Consider the following 18,397-nt stretch of genomic DNA (forward strand, 5'->3'; position numbering starts at 1 on the left):
GCAGGATACAAAATCAATACACAAAAGTCTGTTGCATTTCTATACACTAATAATGACCTATCAGAAAGAGAAATGTAAAAAGAATCTCGTTTACAATTGTATCAAAAGAATAAAATACCTAGGAATAAATTTAACCGAGACCTGTATATCGAAAACTGTAAGATATTAATGAAAGAAACTGAAGAAGACACAAATAAATGGACAGATATTCCATCCTCCTGGATTGGACAAATTTAACAAACATAACTCTGAAATATTGCAGGTTTGGTCCAGACCACCACAAAGAAGCAACTGTCACAATAAAATGAGTCACATGAATTTTTCGATTTCTCAGTTCATATAAAAGTTATGTTTACACTATACTATAGTGTAAAGTTATTATTTACACTATAGTATATACTATATTATACTATGCTATACTTTATACTACACTATAAAGTTATTATTTACACTATACTGTAGTCTATTAAGTGTGCAATAGCATTATGTATAAAAAACAATGTACATACCTTAATTAAAAATACTTTTTTGCTAAAAAGTGCTAATCATCATCTGAGCCTTCAGCAAGTCATAACCTTTTGGCTGGTGGAGGGTCTTGCCTCGATGTTGATGGCTGCTGACTGGTCAGGGCAGTGGTTGCTGAAGGCTGGGGTAGCCGTGACAGTTTCTTAAAATAAATGACAGTGGAGCCTGCCACATCGATTGACTCTTCCTTTCACAAATGATTTCTCTGCAGCATGACATGCTGTTGGATAGCATTTTACCCACAGTAGAACTTCCTTCAAAACTGGAGTCAATCTTCTCAAACCCTGCTGCTGCTTTATCAGCTGAGTTTATGTCATTTTATAATTCCTTTGATGTCATTTCAACAATCTTCACAGCATCTTCACCAGGAATAGATTCCATCTTAAGAAGCTACTTTCTTTGCTCATCCCCAAGAAGCAACTCCTCATCCATTCAAGTTTTATCATGAAACTGCAGCAATTCAATCACATCTTCAGGCTCCACTTCTAATTCTAGTTGTCTTTCTATTTCTACCACATCTCCCCCTACTTCCTCCACTGAAGTCTTGAACCCCTCAAAGTCATCCCTGAAGGTTGGAATCAACTTCTTTCAAACTCCTTTTTAACGCTGATATTTTGACCTCTTCCCATGAATCATGAATGTTCTTAATGGCAACTAAAATGGTGAATTCTTTCCAGAAAGTTTTCCATTTACTTTGCCCAGATCTATCACAGAAATCAGCATCTATGGCAGCCATAGCCTTAGGAAATGTTTTTCTTAAATAATAAGTCTTGAAAGTAGACATTACTCCTTGATCCACGGGCCACAGAATGAACGTTGTGTTGGCAGGCATGAAAACAACGTTAATCTCATTGTTCATCTCCATCAGAGCTCTTGGGTGACCAGGTGCATTGTCAATGAGCAATGATATTTTAAAAAGCATCTTTTACTTGAGCAGCAGGTCTCAACAGTGGGCTTAAAATATTCAGTAAACCATGTTGTAAACAGAGGTGCTCTCTTTTTATCTTTCATAGTTTCTGTGGGTCAGGAGCTTGGGAGTGGGTTGGCTAGGCAATGTGGCTTGTATTTCTCATGAGTTTCAGTTGGATTTTGGCTGATGAACCAGTCATCTTAAGCCTCAAAGCGGGCTGGAAGATCTTCCAAAGTGGCTCCTTCACATGTCTGGCAAACTGGTGCTTGCTATTGGTAGGAGGACTCAGTTTCCTCCATACGGGCCTCTTTACAGGGCTGTGTGAGTTTCCATGTCATGACATGGTGGCAAAGCCAGCCATCTAAGAGATCAAGGTGGAAGCTGCAGTGCCTTTTATGACCTAGCCTCAGAAGCAAAAATAGGATGATAGGGCAAAAAAAAACATGCTTTCTGTTTTGTTTTGTCTTATTTTTCTCATCCCTTAAGACCGTATTTGGCTGAGATTGAGGGTCAGAACATGATGGAATTATTTTTCATGACCTAAAAAAAAATTATGAGAAAGTGGAGATAACCAGTTGCTGTGGGAATTGTTGAAGGGATGCCGATAGAAACAGAGGTCTCTGTGTTCCAGTGAGGACGTATGGCCCACAGCTAGATGAGGGCCAGGCTGTCTGAGTCTATCCAGGACCCAAACAAGTTCTGGCACGTTGAGGACTGAAGTGCTGGTTCCTCCAGAGGCAACACCACAAGCTAGAAGTTGATGCTGTTACTGGGAATGATGGTGGTGGTGTGGCTTCTCCAGTGACTTTACAGGGGGTGGGCAAGTGGGAGGCAAGTGGGAGCACAAGGCCAAGGGCAGATCTCACATGATGCAGAGTGGGGACTTCCTCTGACAAACAGGTATGTGAGCACACAGAGGAAGACTTTGGGGGCGTCTAGAGACACCTGGGGATGATCGGAAGGGCGTTCTCCTGGCAGTCAAGCCCATGGTGGCTCCTGCTATCACAACCTGAGTGCAAAGGACAGTGTGATCTCATTTGTGGATGATGATTATTGATACATTTGCTATATATATCGCATAATATGTATACATGTCACAACCAGCATCTTCTAACCATCAGCCAAGGAGAGTACCTAGTGTTTTGTTCCTCCACAGGAACACCCACAGCAAGCAGTCCAACAAATTGTGATGGAACTAAATGGTGCTGAAGCATTGTTCTGTCAGTTATTAGAATACGCTGTTTTAGTTTCCATACTTTGAAAAAAGGCAAAAAAAAATCTTTATGTTTTTAACAGCTTACACAGGGTTCTTAAGTTGAAAACTACATCTGTTCAAAGTTTAGGCAATCTGTGAAATTTTATTTTTATAAACCATTTTCAAAATTAGAACACCAAGAGCATCCGGACACCACAAAGCCGCCCATTGGTTTCTGACCATTTCTCAGTTTATAGAGTAAAAAGTGGAACTGTTTTCTCCACCTCAAATGACATTAGAAAGGAAATGTGCTTGGGCTGGAATTGTAGTTGGAGATGGAATTCTTGCCATGAACTAATAAACAACTGGAAACAAGGGTGCTTAGAATGGAAATGACCCAGCAGAGGCCTCCAGCAGCGTCACTCTGCATTTACTCCTCTCAGGGTAAGAAGCTAATTCCCCTGAACGAGTCCCTCTCAGCCAGGTGCTCCTGCCATTTCATCGTCCAGTTGAGGTCCCAAAAGGCAGAGTCATAGAGCAGCCAGTGCTGCTCCCTCTTGCAAGAGCTGCATTTTTGGTTATGGAGATTATGGCAACCGTGTGGGAGTTTTGGGGAAAAGTACGTAGAGGAAATAAGAAGAAGACCAAACGAAAAGTTAGTCTTGAGAAGTTTGGTGGGAAATTGCTGAATTTTAAAGTAATGTTGTCTTTACCTCGCATATTGTGTTCACGAAACTTTCAAATGGTAAGAGACTGTACCCGTCAGTGATTTGCTACTTCACTTTCTTTTTTGGTGTCTATGTTTGGTATGAAAATTCTATGCTTTACCTCCATATTGTTTAAGCATTTTAAAGACAAAGTGTGATTCTGTTGTTTTTTGTTAAATGAACAGCTAAAAAACATGGATACTTAAAATTCTCAGACCACTGGGGTAGGAATTAAGGGAGAAAGTGAGGGTCAAGCCGTGGGGAACACATTTATGTTTCATGTTTTCCCATCTCCTCTCCCTAGGTCCTTGGCAGATGGAATAGTTTTACTTTTCCTTATTTTCCTCACATGCAAAACAAGCGGTAGAAAAAGGGACATCATTGAAGGTTAGTATGAGTGCTGTACAGGCAGAAACTTATCTCTAGTGGGGAATGTCCTTGGGTGAGGTGACATTCTGTTACAAAGGGGAGGCCTGATTTAATTAAAAGGTCCAATGCTCTTGGTTTAGGATATGGGGCAAGCTCTATGCATTTCCGCCTGGCACATGGTGGGCACTTGATAAATATTTATTGAAGAATTTCTGCAGCTTGAGCCTTCTTTGTGGCTAGAGATGACATTTATCTTCATAACCCGCAATGGACTCATCAAATCTCAATGATTTATTGAACCATTATTGTCACATAATAAAGTTATGATTGATTTTTAGGGAGGCTATCAGGAAAAATGATGAAATATTATTTATGGAAGATGCTTGAATTTTTAAACAAAAAGTTCAATATGCAGATTCCTCAAAAAATTAAAAATAAAACTACAGTAGGATCCAGCTTATCCCTCTTCTGGGTATTTTTCCAAAGAATATGAAAACACAAATTCGAAAAAATATATGCACCCTTATGTTCATTGCAGCATTCTTTACAATAGCCAAGATACGGAACAAGGTAAGTGCCTATCAACAGATGAATGGATAAAAAGATATGGTATATATACACAATGGAATATTACTTAGCCATAAAAAGGTGAAATTTGCCCTTTGTCACGTGGATGGACCTTAAAGGTATTATGCTAAGTGAAACAAGACAGACAAAGATAGGCAAACACTGTGTGATTTTACTCATTTGTGGAATGTACAAAACAAACAGACATACAAAAAACAAAATAAATGAACAAGCCAAACCAAAGAAAAACAAACACGTAGACTCAGAGAACAGAGTAGTGGTTACAGAGGGGAAATGGGGGCAAAATGATTAAAGGGGACCAACTGCATGGTGATTGTTGGAAACTAAAGTTTTGGTGGTGAGCACTGTAGTTAATACAAAAGTAGAAATATAATGCTGTACACACAAAACTCATATAACGTTATACATCAATTTTACCTCAATAAAAAATAAATTTAAAAAGTTCCATCTAAATAGGAGCTATTATATTTTAAAATATGGCCAGGAGGGGAGAGATACACATGACAGCAGTAGGTGAATCATCTTTAGTTCTTGCCATGAGTACTGGACAGACTTATTGCCCTTTTGGTTACACTGTAAGGAAGCATTTGAAATAGTTATTGTTTTGAGAGGAATTGCATCTGCACAGAAGTCCTAGCCATTTATGAAAGCTGTCTTTTGGGAAGAATTCATTATTTTCTGCTCTTTGGGGGAAAGCCCATGATAGGCCACCGTGTCCCCAAACTCAAGGACAGTTTCAAACGAAGCATCTGAATCCTGCAGCTTTCAGAGAAGTTGGACGAAGTGCTGGCTGCTGTTGGCAGCCAAGGTAGTGGTGCTCCAGCTCTATTTGCTGGGCAGCTTCATGAGAATCAACTGATTTACAGTCATGAGGGGGGAAGGGTCACTTTGTGGGAGAGTCGATTTCCCATTCATCGCCATACTTGATTGCCTTCTTGGCGATTTCATTTTCTGACATCAAACTAGTCCTTTTGGTTTTGTTCATGCTTTCCCTCAACTGATACATTTTTCTGAGATAAACAAGGGACATATCTGCATACGTCAGATATTATTTTCTGTTGCAGTTACTCCAAGCAGGGTAGCCAACACCATGGTGCACAGTGAGGGTCACTCCCTGATGGACTTGGGGTGGTCAGGCTTCGACCAGGAAGCCCTCCTCCTCCCCCCTCCCCCTCCCCTCCTCCATTCCTTCTTCCACCCCCACCAACTCCAAGGGTCTGAGATGATCTATGGGGTCAGTAGGGCTGGATGTCCCCAGGGATGTGACACTGGGAGAAAGGCATCTTGGGAAATACGTTAGGAAGTCATTTCACAGCTGACAGAGGCAAAGCAACTCTTGTCCCTCAGACCTCAGATTGCACCTTTGTGCCCACGGAGCACAGTAACCGTAGGAAATCTTCAAAGGTCACCGTATTCTGCTAAGAAGCCCTAAGTAAATGTATAAAGTCAAAATATCTGTGACATGCATGTGGATCACAGTGTAGCCTATAGGATCATTAAATATCATTTGTTAACCTAGAACATATATCACTATATATATGAAATTATGCTGTATGTTATTCAGGAGACCTGCTTTCTCTTCTGTTAAATCATAATGCCAACCATACCGTTATGATCTCTGTACAGAAGTTTATAAGTAAACTAGGTAAGATACAGATCTCATTCCATAGTGAGTCTGATGGTTTTTTACTTAACTCTTCTCACCCTCATGACGTTCTGATTGTCCTATACAGATTGTGGGACTGCGTGGATTTACTGTCACAGCTGGCGCTGTTAGTTATGAGAAGTTAAGATCTGTGCTTCACTTGTTCAGCATTTATACTTCCAGGGCCTAGCACAGTGCCTGGCATGGGATTTTTTTTTTTTCAAAAATGAAAATTGATTAGTAAAGAAAATCTGGCAAAATCTGGTTTTTGTGGGCTCTCAGAATTCTGGACGGGAAGTCCATGCACGTCTTCCAGGTCTGGCTCTCCCCGAGCCTGTGTGCAACGGTCGCTTATGACCAAGCTTATCTAAATCCAGCCTCAGCATCCGCCCCTTCCTCTCGTCCCTGTATCTGTACCTTTGTGTCTCAGATGTGGCGATGAAAACTTTGCAGTCACGTCTGACCTCTCTATTCTTGCACAGGGTGGCAAAACAATGAAAATCTCCCAGGAAGTTTTCTTTATAGATGCTTCTTGCATTCAAAATGTTACTTTCTTTAGTCTTTCTCTCCTTTAATATTTACCTGTTGGTTGACCTTTCCATTTTACCCCTTCTATTTGTACCCTGGCACTTCCTGTTCAACCCCCCCGAGTTCTTCCCTGCAGTCGGTAAGGGAAAGGTATACACCCTGGTCTGCACTCTGGCTCCACTGCACTGTCCCAGTTCAACTTCGGCAGCCCCAATGCAATCCTTTGTCACTCTCTGTGCTTGCTCGTTCCTACCTGGCCCTCTGCTCCTGCTGGGGCTCCCCCAGGACTCCCAGCCACTCCCGTTTCTTGCGAGCATTGGACAGACACAGTCCCAGCTCTGCTCGTGGGACGTTTCATCTCCATCCCCTTTACCAATCCGTTATTATGGGGATTTGACTTTGGCTTTATAGCTCTTATCCTGAAATTTGGACAGTGGTTGCCATGACATGCAAGATGAAATTTAAAGAAGAACAGTTATTGATCTTACGTCAATGGCAAAACACAGAAGGATACAATCGCCCAGTTTGGGCATCCCTTACAGACTCAGGGTGAGGGTCGGGACCTGCTTTGTCTCCTGTGCAGGACCCCACCCACAGTCTGCAGGGCTGCCCTGCTCTGCAAGGAGCCCTCCTGGGGACACGCCCCGGCCACGTGTTCCTAGGGGACCACATCGTGCTGCATCAGCTGGTGTGTTTAGCCGTGGGGTGGCTATTCTGTGCCTCTGTTATGTCACCGGTCTCAGGTCCAACGAAATGATTGCCCCAAACACACTGGCGTTCACAGGGAAGTCTGAGGTGCCCGAAATGGCTTCTGCAGAGTGCGTGGCTCATGACACAGCCTGTCGCAGTGAAGGGTCTCCTCGGGGGGTCTCCACCGAGGGTCTCCCCCCTCTGCCACTCAGCCACTTGGCTGTTCATGCCTCTGTGTAAAGGACAGTCAGTGCCATCCCCAGGAGGGGATGTCTGTCCCCTCGGCCCTGGGGACTTTCTGGTCCCCCTGCAGCACTAGGGGTGGGCAGCCCTTCCCTCAGGGACTGGCCATTTGCTCCTGGTGAGAAGGTATCACAGCTGTGCCCGGTGTACTGACATTGGACCCCGAGCTAACATGGTAAAACCTTTGGTTTTACTCATGACACGTGGACACTCTGATTCCCTGATGAAGCTGAATTGTAGGGCACAGTGTCCCAGAATTTTGCATTTTGTGGGAATTGACACAGGGAGGCTAATTTTTATTCTTGCCAAATAAGGGCATTAATAAAAATCTACCATCTCTTATACTGTCATAAGAGGAAAAAAAAGCCTAAGATTGCTGCATAAAAAGATGTTATTAAATGGAATAGATTTAGCTTTGTGATTCTCATTTTTCTTAGTTCACTGAGGCTGGGTGAAAAGTGGGCCAGGAACTGGTCCACCGGTCCTGAATTTGGCAACCACGATTCTGCGAACCATGTTCATCTAACTGAAGTATCCTTGAAGGTCCGCTTTCAGTTCAGCAGCTAGTGTACCCCATCCCCCCCTCTTCCCGCCACCACACACATCTTTACAACACGTTTGAACAACTATCCATATTTTTTGTCTTGGATTGTCCTCTAATGGTTTCGTGTGTAGACATCTTGTCTCTTCCAGCCAGACTGTAATGCTAGGTAAATAGAAGGCACTGACTAGCTAATTATTTGAATTTATTTCTATGATACATGCTGGTTTGCTATTTAGAGGACTGCAGGCTATTCACACGTGTGTGTGTGTGTGTGTGTGTGTGATGTGTGTGTGTTGTGACAGTCAGCTGGAGTCCTCTATTTACATAGGTACATAAAAGAAGGGTGCACATTTCTGAAGAATTAAGTGAGCTTTGTGATAAGAAAATAAGCCTGTGGAGTTTTCTCCATCTTTCTCTCCGTTTCCTGCAAGGCTGGAAGGATGAACTCCCTATTGTATGGACCTGGCCCTGCATATGAGCATCTGTAAAGTCTCCTCATTTTTGATGATTCAGTGATAATGCAGGGTGTAGCAGGTAGTTGAGATTCTCTCAAAAAATATCAGAATGGTTTTTCATTTTAATACGCTTTTTTATTTAAATCATAAAATGTTTCTTAGAGTGACAGCTGAGCCTCAATATTTATGACTTTCTGATTGCTCTAGCAGTTTAGAAAAAAAATAAAAAGGAGCCCTCAAGTAAAATTTAAGTGGAAAAGATTAAAATTCAGAATTACGGACTTTTTTTCACTTGAATAAACCCTCACTCTTTGCTGGAAATTTTATGTGCCAGCCCGTTTCCCTATAGTTGACAGTCTTTGAAGAAGGACTTAATTTCTTTCTTTGAAGTATATGAACAGAGTTATTTTTTGAAGATCCGCACAACTCCCTCCCACCCCCCAGCTTCTAGACTCTACTTTTGGCTGCAAACCAAGCACACCCACCACCCATCTTGCAGATAAAAGATTCCGTTTGGGACACAAGCGTGGAGCGTATGAGTGAGTGAAATGGACAAATGATGGAACATCATTATCTTTGGGACATTTTAAACTGCTACTGCTTATGATATCCACACAGCTGATTTATGGTATGTGCTCAAAACTGTTCAGTCATTTCCCTTTTTGGGAGTTCATGAGTTTTCAGATCCATATGTATTAAGTCTTATGCCTAAATTAAATCATATTTCCTTACCCGCAATGCAGCTCTTTAATCACTTTGTGATTTTGTGATTGGTTTCTTTTCTTCAAATAATATGTTTCTCTAACAACTTAATGGAGTATGTTATTAACATCTGATTAATCTTTTGTGGAAGGAGGAGTAATGTGACTACCTCCCTTCAAGGTGTATGTAATGTAACTTCATTACTATTAACTCAAACTGCTGTAAGAGAGATTATGGTGTGCCTAAGAAAACAAAGAAAACGGACATCATTGACAAATAATCTCGGAAAGGGAATAAGGCAGAATCCTCCTTCCCCCAAAAGGACTCACTATAAATGAGAATTTTATTATACTTCATTAAAATGTTTACGTTTTAGTAAGACCTTAGACCTGCAGCATTTTCTTGTCTTAGTTTTTCCTGACTCATTAATTCTTTCAACACATCTTGGTGAGTGACACCAACCCTTGTTCTAGGTGCCGGGAGAATAGTAGCAAATAATTCCGAGAGAAACTCTGCCTTTGTGGGATTGATACTCTCATGAATCCTGATGAACTAGTTTATATTTTTTTAAAAGCTTGTTGTGTGAGCTTACTGAACTTTATGTAAAAGACTTGATTATATATTGAAGCCTTATTAGTAAAAGAACAAACATGAATCATTTGGGATTAGATTCTTAGGGGAACATGGTGCAGAGGGTGGTGGTGAAACACCCTTTTTCTAGATCTGGGGTCTTAGCAGTAGCAGGTACAGATTGTGGTGCCTGAAATTGACCAAACGACGGAAAAAGGGACGCAGAAAACGGGAATTGTCAGGATTGTTTCCGGAAGGTATCATGACCACGTTCTCCCAAACATTGTAAAAGGCAGAAGAGAAAAGCATCCTTGCATCTGGTCTAAGATAAAGGTTTTACTCAAAACAGTATCTTTAAAAAAAATCTTGGACTTGACCAGTTTTGGAATTTTGAGGATGGGGTAAAATTTTAGGCAGAGCTGGCCCTGATTAAGAATGAGAGGAAGGCAGAGTATGGGAGACACCTCTCCCCATCCCGTTCATCCTGTTCTCCATCTGACTTATCCTGTTACACTCCCTGTGAGGGGTCCATTCTGAAGACCTGGGATTAAACTCCAACTTTGCTATTTGTCACTCGTGTACGTGAAAGAGCCACCTTGCTAAGCCTCAGTTTTCTCATCTACAAAATAAATATAAGAATATTAAGCTCCGAAAGTATAGATGAAGACTAAATATAATATGCAAATATAATAATATATAAATATAATGTATGTGCAAGTGCTTCGATACAATTAATAACAAGACTTAGCATCATAACGAATACTTCCTTAAGGAATGGAAATAAAACTCTGAGAAACACAGGAGCCTCTACATTAAAAGCCTGCCAAATGGAATGGCCAAGCTGTGGATTTGTATGTTGATCAGACGTGGATTTGTATGTTGATCAGATTTGTATGTTGATCAGATTTGTATGTTGGATTAGACCACATGTGAGGCTTCACATTTTGCACACGGAAAACCACATCAAACCCACTTTTTCTGATCCCTGGTTACTCACTCTTGCCAGACTGGTCCCAGATGGAACTTTGTAAGGGACGTACTTCCTGTAGATATGACCAACTCTAGAACATGGAACGTCAAACATTTCTCCTCCACACATCCAAACCTAAAGAGGGGAAATTAAAAGTATAATAAAAGAGAACAGTACCTTTTATACCAAAAACCCAAATTATGAGTAAGATTCATACAAAATCTTAAAATCTCTTAAAGTCTCTAAATCAATCATTTCTGTTTATTATCAATGGCTAACCAAGGAAAAAAACAAACAAACCACATTTTTAAAAAACCTAGATTCATAGGAGTATAGAACCAAAATATTAGTTCAGTAAATCTAATTTCCATAGATAACATGCTGACATATTTTTTATTCTAGTAGAATTTTAACACAACTATTATAATAAACTGGCGTTTAATGCTTAGACATCTTATTTATATAGATATTTGTTTTGACAATCTTGTGAAATCATTAGAAGAAATAACATTAGAATTTGTGTCAGTTTAAAAATGTAAAGTATAAAAGTGGAATTTCTAAAATAGGTGAATGAATTAAGCCACATAGGTGTATCCATAATTTATCTAGATACTGAAACTTTCAGTAGAGCTCACCTTAAGAATCAGAGCTGCATTCTAATTTCTCTCCACTCCGAATCTTTTCTTAGGTACAGAAATTAATTGGTTAGTGATGTGGACTCAAGAGATGTTAAACTCAGGGTATCGGTTAAGATGCTGTACTTACTTATATGTAGTAGCAAAAATTAATTGGTTATATTTTACCATGACTGCCCACTCAAACCATTAATCCTGGTTTTATACAACAGGCTGCTTACTCTAAACGGACTAATTATCAAAACATAAATGCAGGGCTTCCCTGGTGGCGCAGTGGTTGAGAGTCCGCCTGCCGATGCAGGGGACACGGGTTCGTGCCCCGATCCCGGAAGATCCCACATGCCGCGGAGCGGCTGGGCCCGCGAGCCATGGCCGCGGAGCCTGTGTGTCCGGAGCCTGTGCTCCGCAACGGGAGAGGCCACAGCAGTGAGAGGCCCGTGTACAGCAAAAAAAAAAAAAAAAACAAAACAAACAAACAAAAAAAACATAAATGCAGGCTTCATATATCCTAGATTTTTAGCTATTTTCATTGCAAGAAAATGATTTTAAAAAAGAGTTAGATACTGTAATGGTTAGTTTTATGTGTCAAAGGCTGCACCAGAGCGTCCAGATAGTTGGTCAAACATTACTCTGGATGTTTCCATGAGGATGTTTTTTGGATGAGATTAACATTTAAATTGGTGGATTTTGAGTAAAGCAGTTTCTCTCCATGATGTGGGTAGACTTATCCAATCAGTTAAAGGCCCTTGGAGAACAAAGACTGACCTGCCTCAAGTAACAAGGAATTCTGCCAGCAGACTGCCTGCCTTTGAACTTGAAAGACAACTCTTCCCTGCATCTTCAGCCTGCTGTTCTACCTTGCAGATTTTTGGATTTACCAAGCTTCCTCAATCTCATGAGCCAGTTCCCTTAAATAAATCTCTCTTCATATATGTACCCTGTTGGTTCTGTTTCTCTGGAGAACCCTGACTGATGCAGATACACAGCTTCTTTTAAAGTGAAATATTGGAAGAGAGAAAGAGGAATGTTTATGTCTTAACTTACATTTGCTTCCATCTTCTTTCACTAGGAGGACTGGCACCCTAAGTAAGACTAGTGAACAAACAGTGACGAATGGAATCCCAAGGGGATGGCAAATGGATTATGAAAACAATACTCAGTGGCTCTAACTCCTGAGAGTTCAGGACTACTCATGGTATCAATTTCAACTTGGCTTTAGATCAAGTCATCAGAATTATGCATAGATCATGTAAAGCTGGGAGGGGCAGAGAACATTCTAAACTACAGTACCGTCATCTGGAAAGATCCCTAGAGGCTGGAGCTCTATAAGATTAAACATAAAAAGGGTAAATGTAAGGACCTGTCCCCAGACCTGCAAAAATCAACTCTTCCAGAGCAGGAGAAGGTAGAAAAAGACTGAGTAGCACAAAACACATCACCAGCAAAATATGGAGAGTTTAGGGATTAAAGGTCTTGATCTATCTACCTGAAGTCTTATGCTAATTTCTGAGAAAATGCTTTATATTCCCTTGTAAAGAGAACTACCAACATGGGGAAGGGATGCATACTGTGTCTTAGAAAAAAACAGTTGGAAGAATGGAGATTCGTAGTCTCGATAAGATAAAATTCAGAGAAGTGCTTTTCGAATATCTGAAGAACCTAACATTTGGTAGTGATGTTCGTAGAACCCAAAGGAGCTAGGACTAGGATTAATAGGATAGAGCTATAAAGAGACAGATTGCAACTCAGTGGAAGGAGGAACTTTGTAATAGGCAGCTTGGTTAAAGATGAAATGGGCTTCCTGTATTGCTAGGTGTGTTGAAATCCACAGTCGATGACATTTTGTAGACAAGAATGTAACTCTGGTGGATAGTTGATCTAGCTGATATTTTAGGTAATTCTAATAATAAGAGTGAGCATTTATGAATGCTTACTGTGCTCTTTTTCATTTAATGCCCACAACTCAATGACAGACTTTACTATTTCCCCAGTTATATAGGTGGGAATGTGGCAGCCTACAGGCTAACTTGTCCAAAGCTGCAGAATTGGCCACATCCAGAACAGAGATATGCGTCCTAGTGTTCTAACTCCAGTGCCCACCTAAGTCAAGAGTTTATCTACAGGGTCAGCAAACTTTGTCGTAAAGGGCCAGATAGTAAATACTTCAGGCTTTGTGGGTTATATGGTCTTGCAACTGTGAAACTTTGCTAAGAAGAGACAAGACTGTATTTCAGTAAAACTTTGTTGACATAGATAGGCAGTGGGTCATAGTTCGCTGGTCCCTATTCTATAAGATACATAATCCTTTCAAACACTGAAATTCAGGGATTCTAAGATAATACATATGGGAGGTTGCATTTTTCCCAACTTAGACACCACAATATCTCCCATTGCACATGCCTCTCTACAATGTGACCTTGGTACCCGCCACTGAGATGTGGGACTGTGTCCCCTGTCCTTGAATTTGGGTGTGCTTGTGAATTCTTAGACCTGTAGAGGACAACAGAAGTGACTGAGGTCATGAAAGGCATAGCTTCTGCCTGTCCACTGGGGCACTCGTTTATGCAAATTTGAGCTGCCATGTAAGAAATCTGACACCTTGAGGAGACCCCACTGTAGAAAGTTTGGGCCACATGAAAGGTCACGTGTAGGCGCTCGGGTCAACAGCCTCAGCTGTTTTCACCAACACCCAACATCAACTGCTGGGCAAGTAGATGAAGATTCCTCCAAATGATTTCAGCCTCTAGCTGTGACCCCAGATACCATGCAGCAGAAATGAGCTCTCTCCTTTGTACCTTTTCTGAATTTGGGACCCATAGAATCCATGAATTTGATACAATGCTTGTTTTATGCTGTAGATTTTGGGGTGCCTCGTCAGGCAGTAATAACTGGACTACATACTTCCAAATCCATGGTGGAGGTGAACTCTAACACGTGATAAAAATTTACAGGTCACCCACAGATTTAATCTCATCCTATTGTGGGAGATACAGTCCAGGATGTACAAATTTCCATGCTCACTTCTTCCTGGGCTTACTGCCAGGCTATAATCCCCAGCTCCTTGGTATTCAGAAGGGGCTTTATTTCTTGCCAGTGGAATGTGGACAGAAGAGATGTGCATCACCTCTGGGCTCAAGTCAGTAAGCGGGGACTTCCTTTCTCCCCTTCAGGATTCTCTTTTCCCTCAGAGCCTGATGAATTGCAGAAGATCCAGAGGAGGCCTCTGAGCCCCTAGAGGGTGGTGGAGTCACTAGGCAGAGGGGGCCTGAGTGTCTGGAAACCGGGGTGGAGCAGGGCACACAGCTTCCTCCTCTCCCAGGGCTGAAGTGTAGCAGCTGCATGACTGCTGCTAAGTTACCAAGATGTGGGGATTATTACAGCAGTTGGTCCGCTCTAAGAACCCTGTTTTGTTTGGTTCTATTTTCAGTCTCTTCTGACATTTTAAATCAAATACAGTGAATTTTTTAAGTACAATTTTAATTTTATCAAAAACTTTATTGAAAAATTGGATCAAACAGCCTGAATATTTGTGAGATTATTTCCTTTTATTAACTGTGCATTTTATTTTATTTTATTTTTTAATTTATAAATTTATTTATTTATTTATTTTTGTCTGCATTGGGTCTTCGTTGCTGTGCACAGGGTTTCTCTAGTTGCGGCACAAGGGGGCTACTCTAGGTTGAGGTGCGCGGCCTTCTCATGGCGGTGGCTTCTCTTGTTGTGGAGCATGGGCTCTAGGTGCATGGGCTTCAGTAGTTGTGGCTCACGGGCTCAGTAGTTGTGGCACGCGGGCTCAGTAATTGTGTTGCACGGGCTCAGTTGCTCTGTGACATGTGGGATCTTCCCGGACCAGGGCTCGAACCCGTGTGCCCTGCATTGGCAGGTGGATTCCCAACAACTGCACCACCAGGGAAGTCCCAGTTGTGCATTTTAAAGAGAGTTAATTTGAAAGTAATTAGACAATAGATGCAGGGGTGGAAAACCGGAGGGCAGAGAATGTTCAGCAGTCCTGTGTGTAATCAAATGTCAGAGGTAGGCAAGTGTCAAGGCAGAGAAGCTTTCCTACCATCTGCAGCTGGGAGAGAGTGATTGGTTGGCCCAGGCGTGTAGTTTTCATGAAAAGGGGACCGCATTTCTCTCATCATTTGGCGAGGTGGCCAATCCCTCTTTGCGGGGCAAGGGGATGGTGACAAAGGAGCCATAATAGAAAGTTAAATAATTCCTCGTTGCCTTCCTTTCCAAGGTAGGGCAAAAAAACAACCAAACAGACACACAAAAATGAAATTCTAATTCTCTTTGGAGGGTCACTGTAATACAGTTTTTAAAGATCTTTCTATGGGTGTATAACAAATTACCAGAACTTGGTGGCTTCAAACATCATACAGTTATTTATGATCTCCCGTTTCTGTGGGTCAGAGGTCATGTGGGCTCCGTGGGGTCCCCTGCCTGGCGTCTCATGAGGCTGAAATCCAGGTGGTGGCTGGACTGAACGCTTATCTGGAGCCTCCGGGGAAGAACCTGCCTTCAGGCTCATTTAGTTCCTGACAGCTGTGGGACCGGGGCCCGTTTCCTTGCTGGGGATGCCCAGGGCTGCTCCCAGAGCCATTCTCAGTTCCTTTTCCCAGGAACTCTCCATCTTAGCCACGGCTAACCGCCCTCACATAGAACCCTTCTCAGGCTTTAAATCTTCCTGACTTCTTGTGCTCCTTGATGGGGAAAACTCCCTGCTTTACAGGGGCTCCTATGTTGTAAAGCAACTACACTCCAATAAAAATTAAAAAAAAAAAAGAGAGCATGGTCTAGCTTAGCTGGGGAAAAAAAAAAAAAGACTTGACTGAGTTGTGAGAATTAACTGAGCAAAATAGATTTAAAGGCAGTAGTACAGTTTCTGTAAGAGTATTCACTCAATAAATATATTAATTTATTGAGTCTCAATCAATCAATCAATCAATCAATCAAGGGGCCCCTGTGATTAGTTTAGGCCCACCAGGGTCATCGTCCTAGCTTAGCGTGAACTGACTAGAAATTACGTTTGCCATGACTTTTTTGCCCTGGAATATAACTTAAGTGTAGGAGGAAACCAGGGGAGAGGGGCAGCTTAGAATTCTGCCCACTGCCATCGCCAATGAAGCAAATGTTATGCCTTCTATCGGTAACCTACTCCGAATTCTTAAAATTCTCCCCCTCAGAAATTTTTCTTTATAGCTAAGTCCAGTTCAGAAAATGTCTGTCCAGATTTTTAAAAAAATGCTAACATCAGTTAAAAAGGAATCCTAGAATTTATTTTTTTTCTCCATATTGCCACTGTGATCACTTAAAAACATGAATCTGAGTCTATCATGCTTCCATTTAAAATCCTTCGGTGGTTTTCTATTGCTCCTGCATAAAGATTCTGAAGCCTTGCATTATCTCGTCTTTGCTTAATTGTCCCTCAGTCACTCTCTCCTTTCTTCCCCTCCCCTTCCTCCCCCATCTGGTCTATTTTTGATTCTCTAGAAAGGACCAAGTTCCCCTCCTCAGGGCTTGCTGCTGTAAATTTTTCTCTCTAAAGAAATTCTCCCCGTCGTCTTTCCTACCCCTTGACTGATGTTTCCTATTTATTTTCCAGATTTCACCTAGATTTGTTAGGACTCCTGTTTTATACTCTCTTTCCATACCATACTTCTCTTTTCAGGTAATTCATGAATCAAGTCAACAAACAGGGTAGTGAGCACTTGCTGTATGCCAGGCATCATTCACTGTTGGAGATTCAAAGTTCTGAACGCATGGAACTTTCTTTCTAGTAGAGACAGTGCTTATGACAACTGGAATCAAGTGACTTATTTGCATGTGTGTAATGATTCGCTTCATGTTTAGATAATAAATACTTGTTGAGTATGATCATCTCATTCAATTATGCTTATACTCCTACTTGTATAGGTGCCCTAAGACCTTCTCCATTTAGTCCTGCTTCTTATGACCTCAGGGCCAACTTGCTTTCACCATAAACACACCAACTCGATTGTCTCTACTTTCAGAGTTTTTTTTTTTTTTAACATCTTTATTGGAGTATAATTGCTTTACAATGGTGTGTTAGTTTCTGCTGCATAACAAAGTGAATCAGCTATACGTATACATATATCCCCTTATCCCCTCCCTCTTACGTCTCCCTCCTACCCTCCCTATCCCACCCCTCTAGGTGGCCACAAAGCACCAAGCTGATCTCCCTGTGCTATGTGGCTGCTTCCCACTAGCTAGCTATTTTACATTTGGTAGTGTATATATGTCCATGCCACTCTCCCACTTCGTCCCAGCATACCCTTCCCCCTCCCCGTATCCTCAAGTCCATTCTCTAGTAGGTCTGTGTCTTTATTACTGTTCTGCCCCTAGGTTCTTCATGACATTTTTTTTTCTTAGATTCCATATATATGTGTTAGCATACAGTATTTGTCTTTCTCTTTCTGACTTACTTCACTCTGTATGACAGACTCTAGGTCCATCTACCTCACTACAAATAACTCAATTTCGTTTCTTTTTATGGCTGAGTAATATTCCATTGTATATATGTGCCACATCTTCTTTATCCATTTATCTGCCGATGGACACTTAGGTTGTTTCCATGTCCTGGCTATTGTAAATAGTGCTGCAATGAACATTGGGGTGCATGTGCCTTTTCGAATTATGGTTTTCTCTGGGTATATGCCCAGTAGTGGGATTGCTGGGTCATATGGTAGTTCTATTTTTAGTTTTTTTAAGGAACCTCCAAACTGTTCTGCATAGTGGCTGTATCAATTTACATTCCCACCAACAGTGCAAGAGGGTTCCCTTTTCTCCACACCCTCTCCAGCATTTATTGTTTGTAGACTTTTTGATGATGGCCATTCTGACAGGTATGAGGTGATACCTCATTGTAGTTTTGATTTGTATTTCTCTGATGATTAGTGATGTTGAGCATCCTTTCATGTGTTTGTTGGCAATCTGTATATCTTCTTTGGAGAAATGTCTATTTAGGTCTTCTGCCCATTTTTGGATTGGGTTGTTTGTTTTTTTGATATGGAGCTGCATGAGCTGCTTGTATATTTTACAGATTAATTCTTTGTCAGTTGCTTCATTTGCAAATATTTTCTCCCATTCTGAGGGTT

At 41.4% G+C, this 18,397-nt stretch overlaps 1 protein-coding gene across 1 annotated transcript in view; it reads right to left on the reverse strand.

The window, feature by feature from the left end:
* Positions 1-18,397, reverse strand: part of GALNTL6 (polypeptide N-acetylgalactosaminyltransferase like 6) — a gene marked incomplete at both ends in the record, with an annotated part of 1,095,032 nt that overhangs the window by 69,547 nt on the left and 1,007,088 nt on the right. Inside the window, one exon of the mRNA XM_082625207.1 lies at positions 10,669-10,776. Within this exon, the coding sequence (XP_082481333.1) occupies positions 10,669-10,776 (108 nt within the window). The remainder of the gene's footprint in view (positions 1-10,668; positions 10,777-18,397) is intronic.

This window comes from Mesoplodon mirus, assembly GCF_964341445.2.
Source record: "Mesoplodon mirus genome assembly, chromosome: 1".
NCBI classification, from domain to species: Eukaryota; Metazoa; Chordata; class Mammalia; order Artiodactyla; family Ziphiidae; genus Mesoplodon; species Mesoplodon mirus.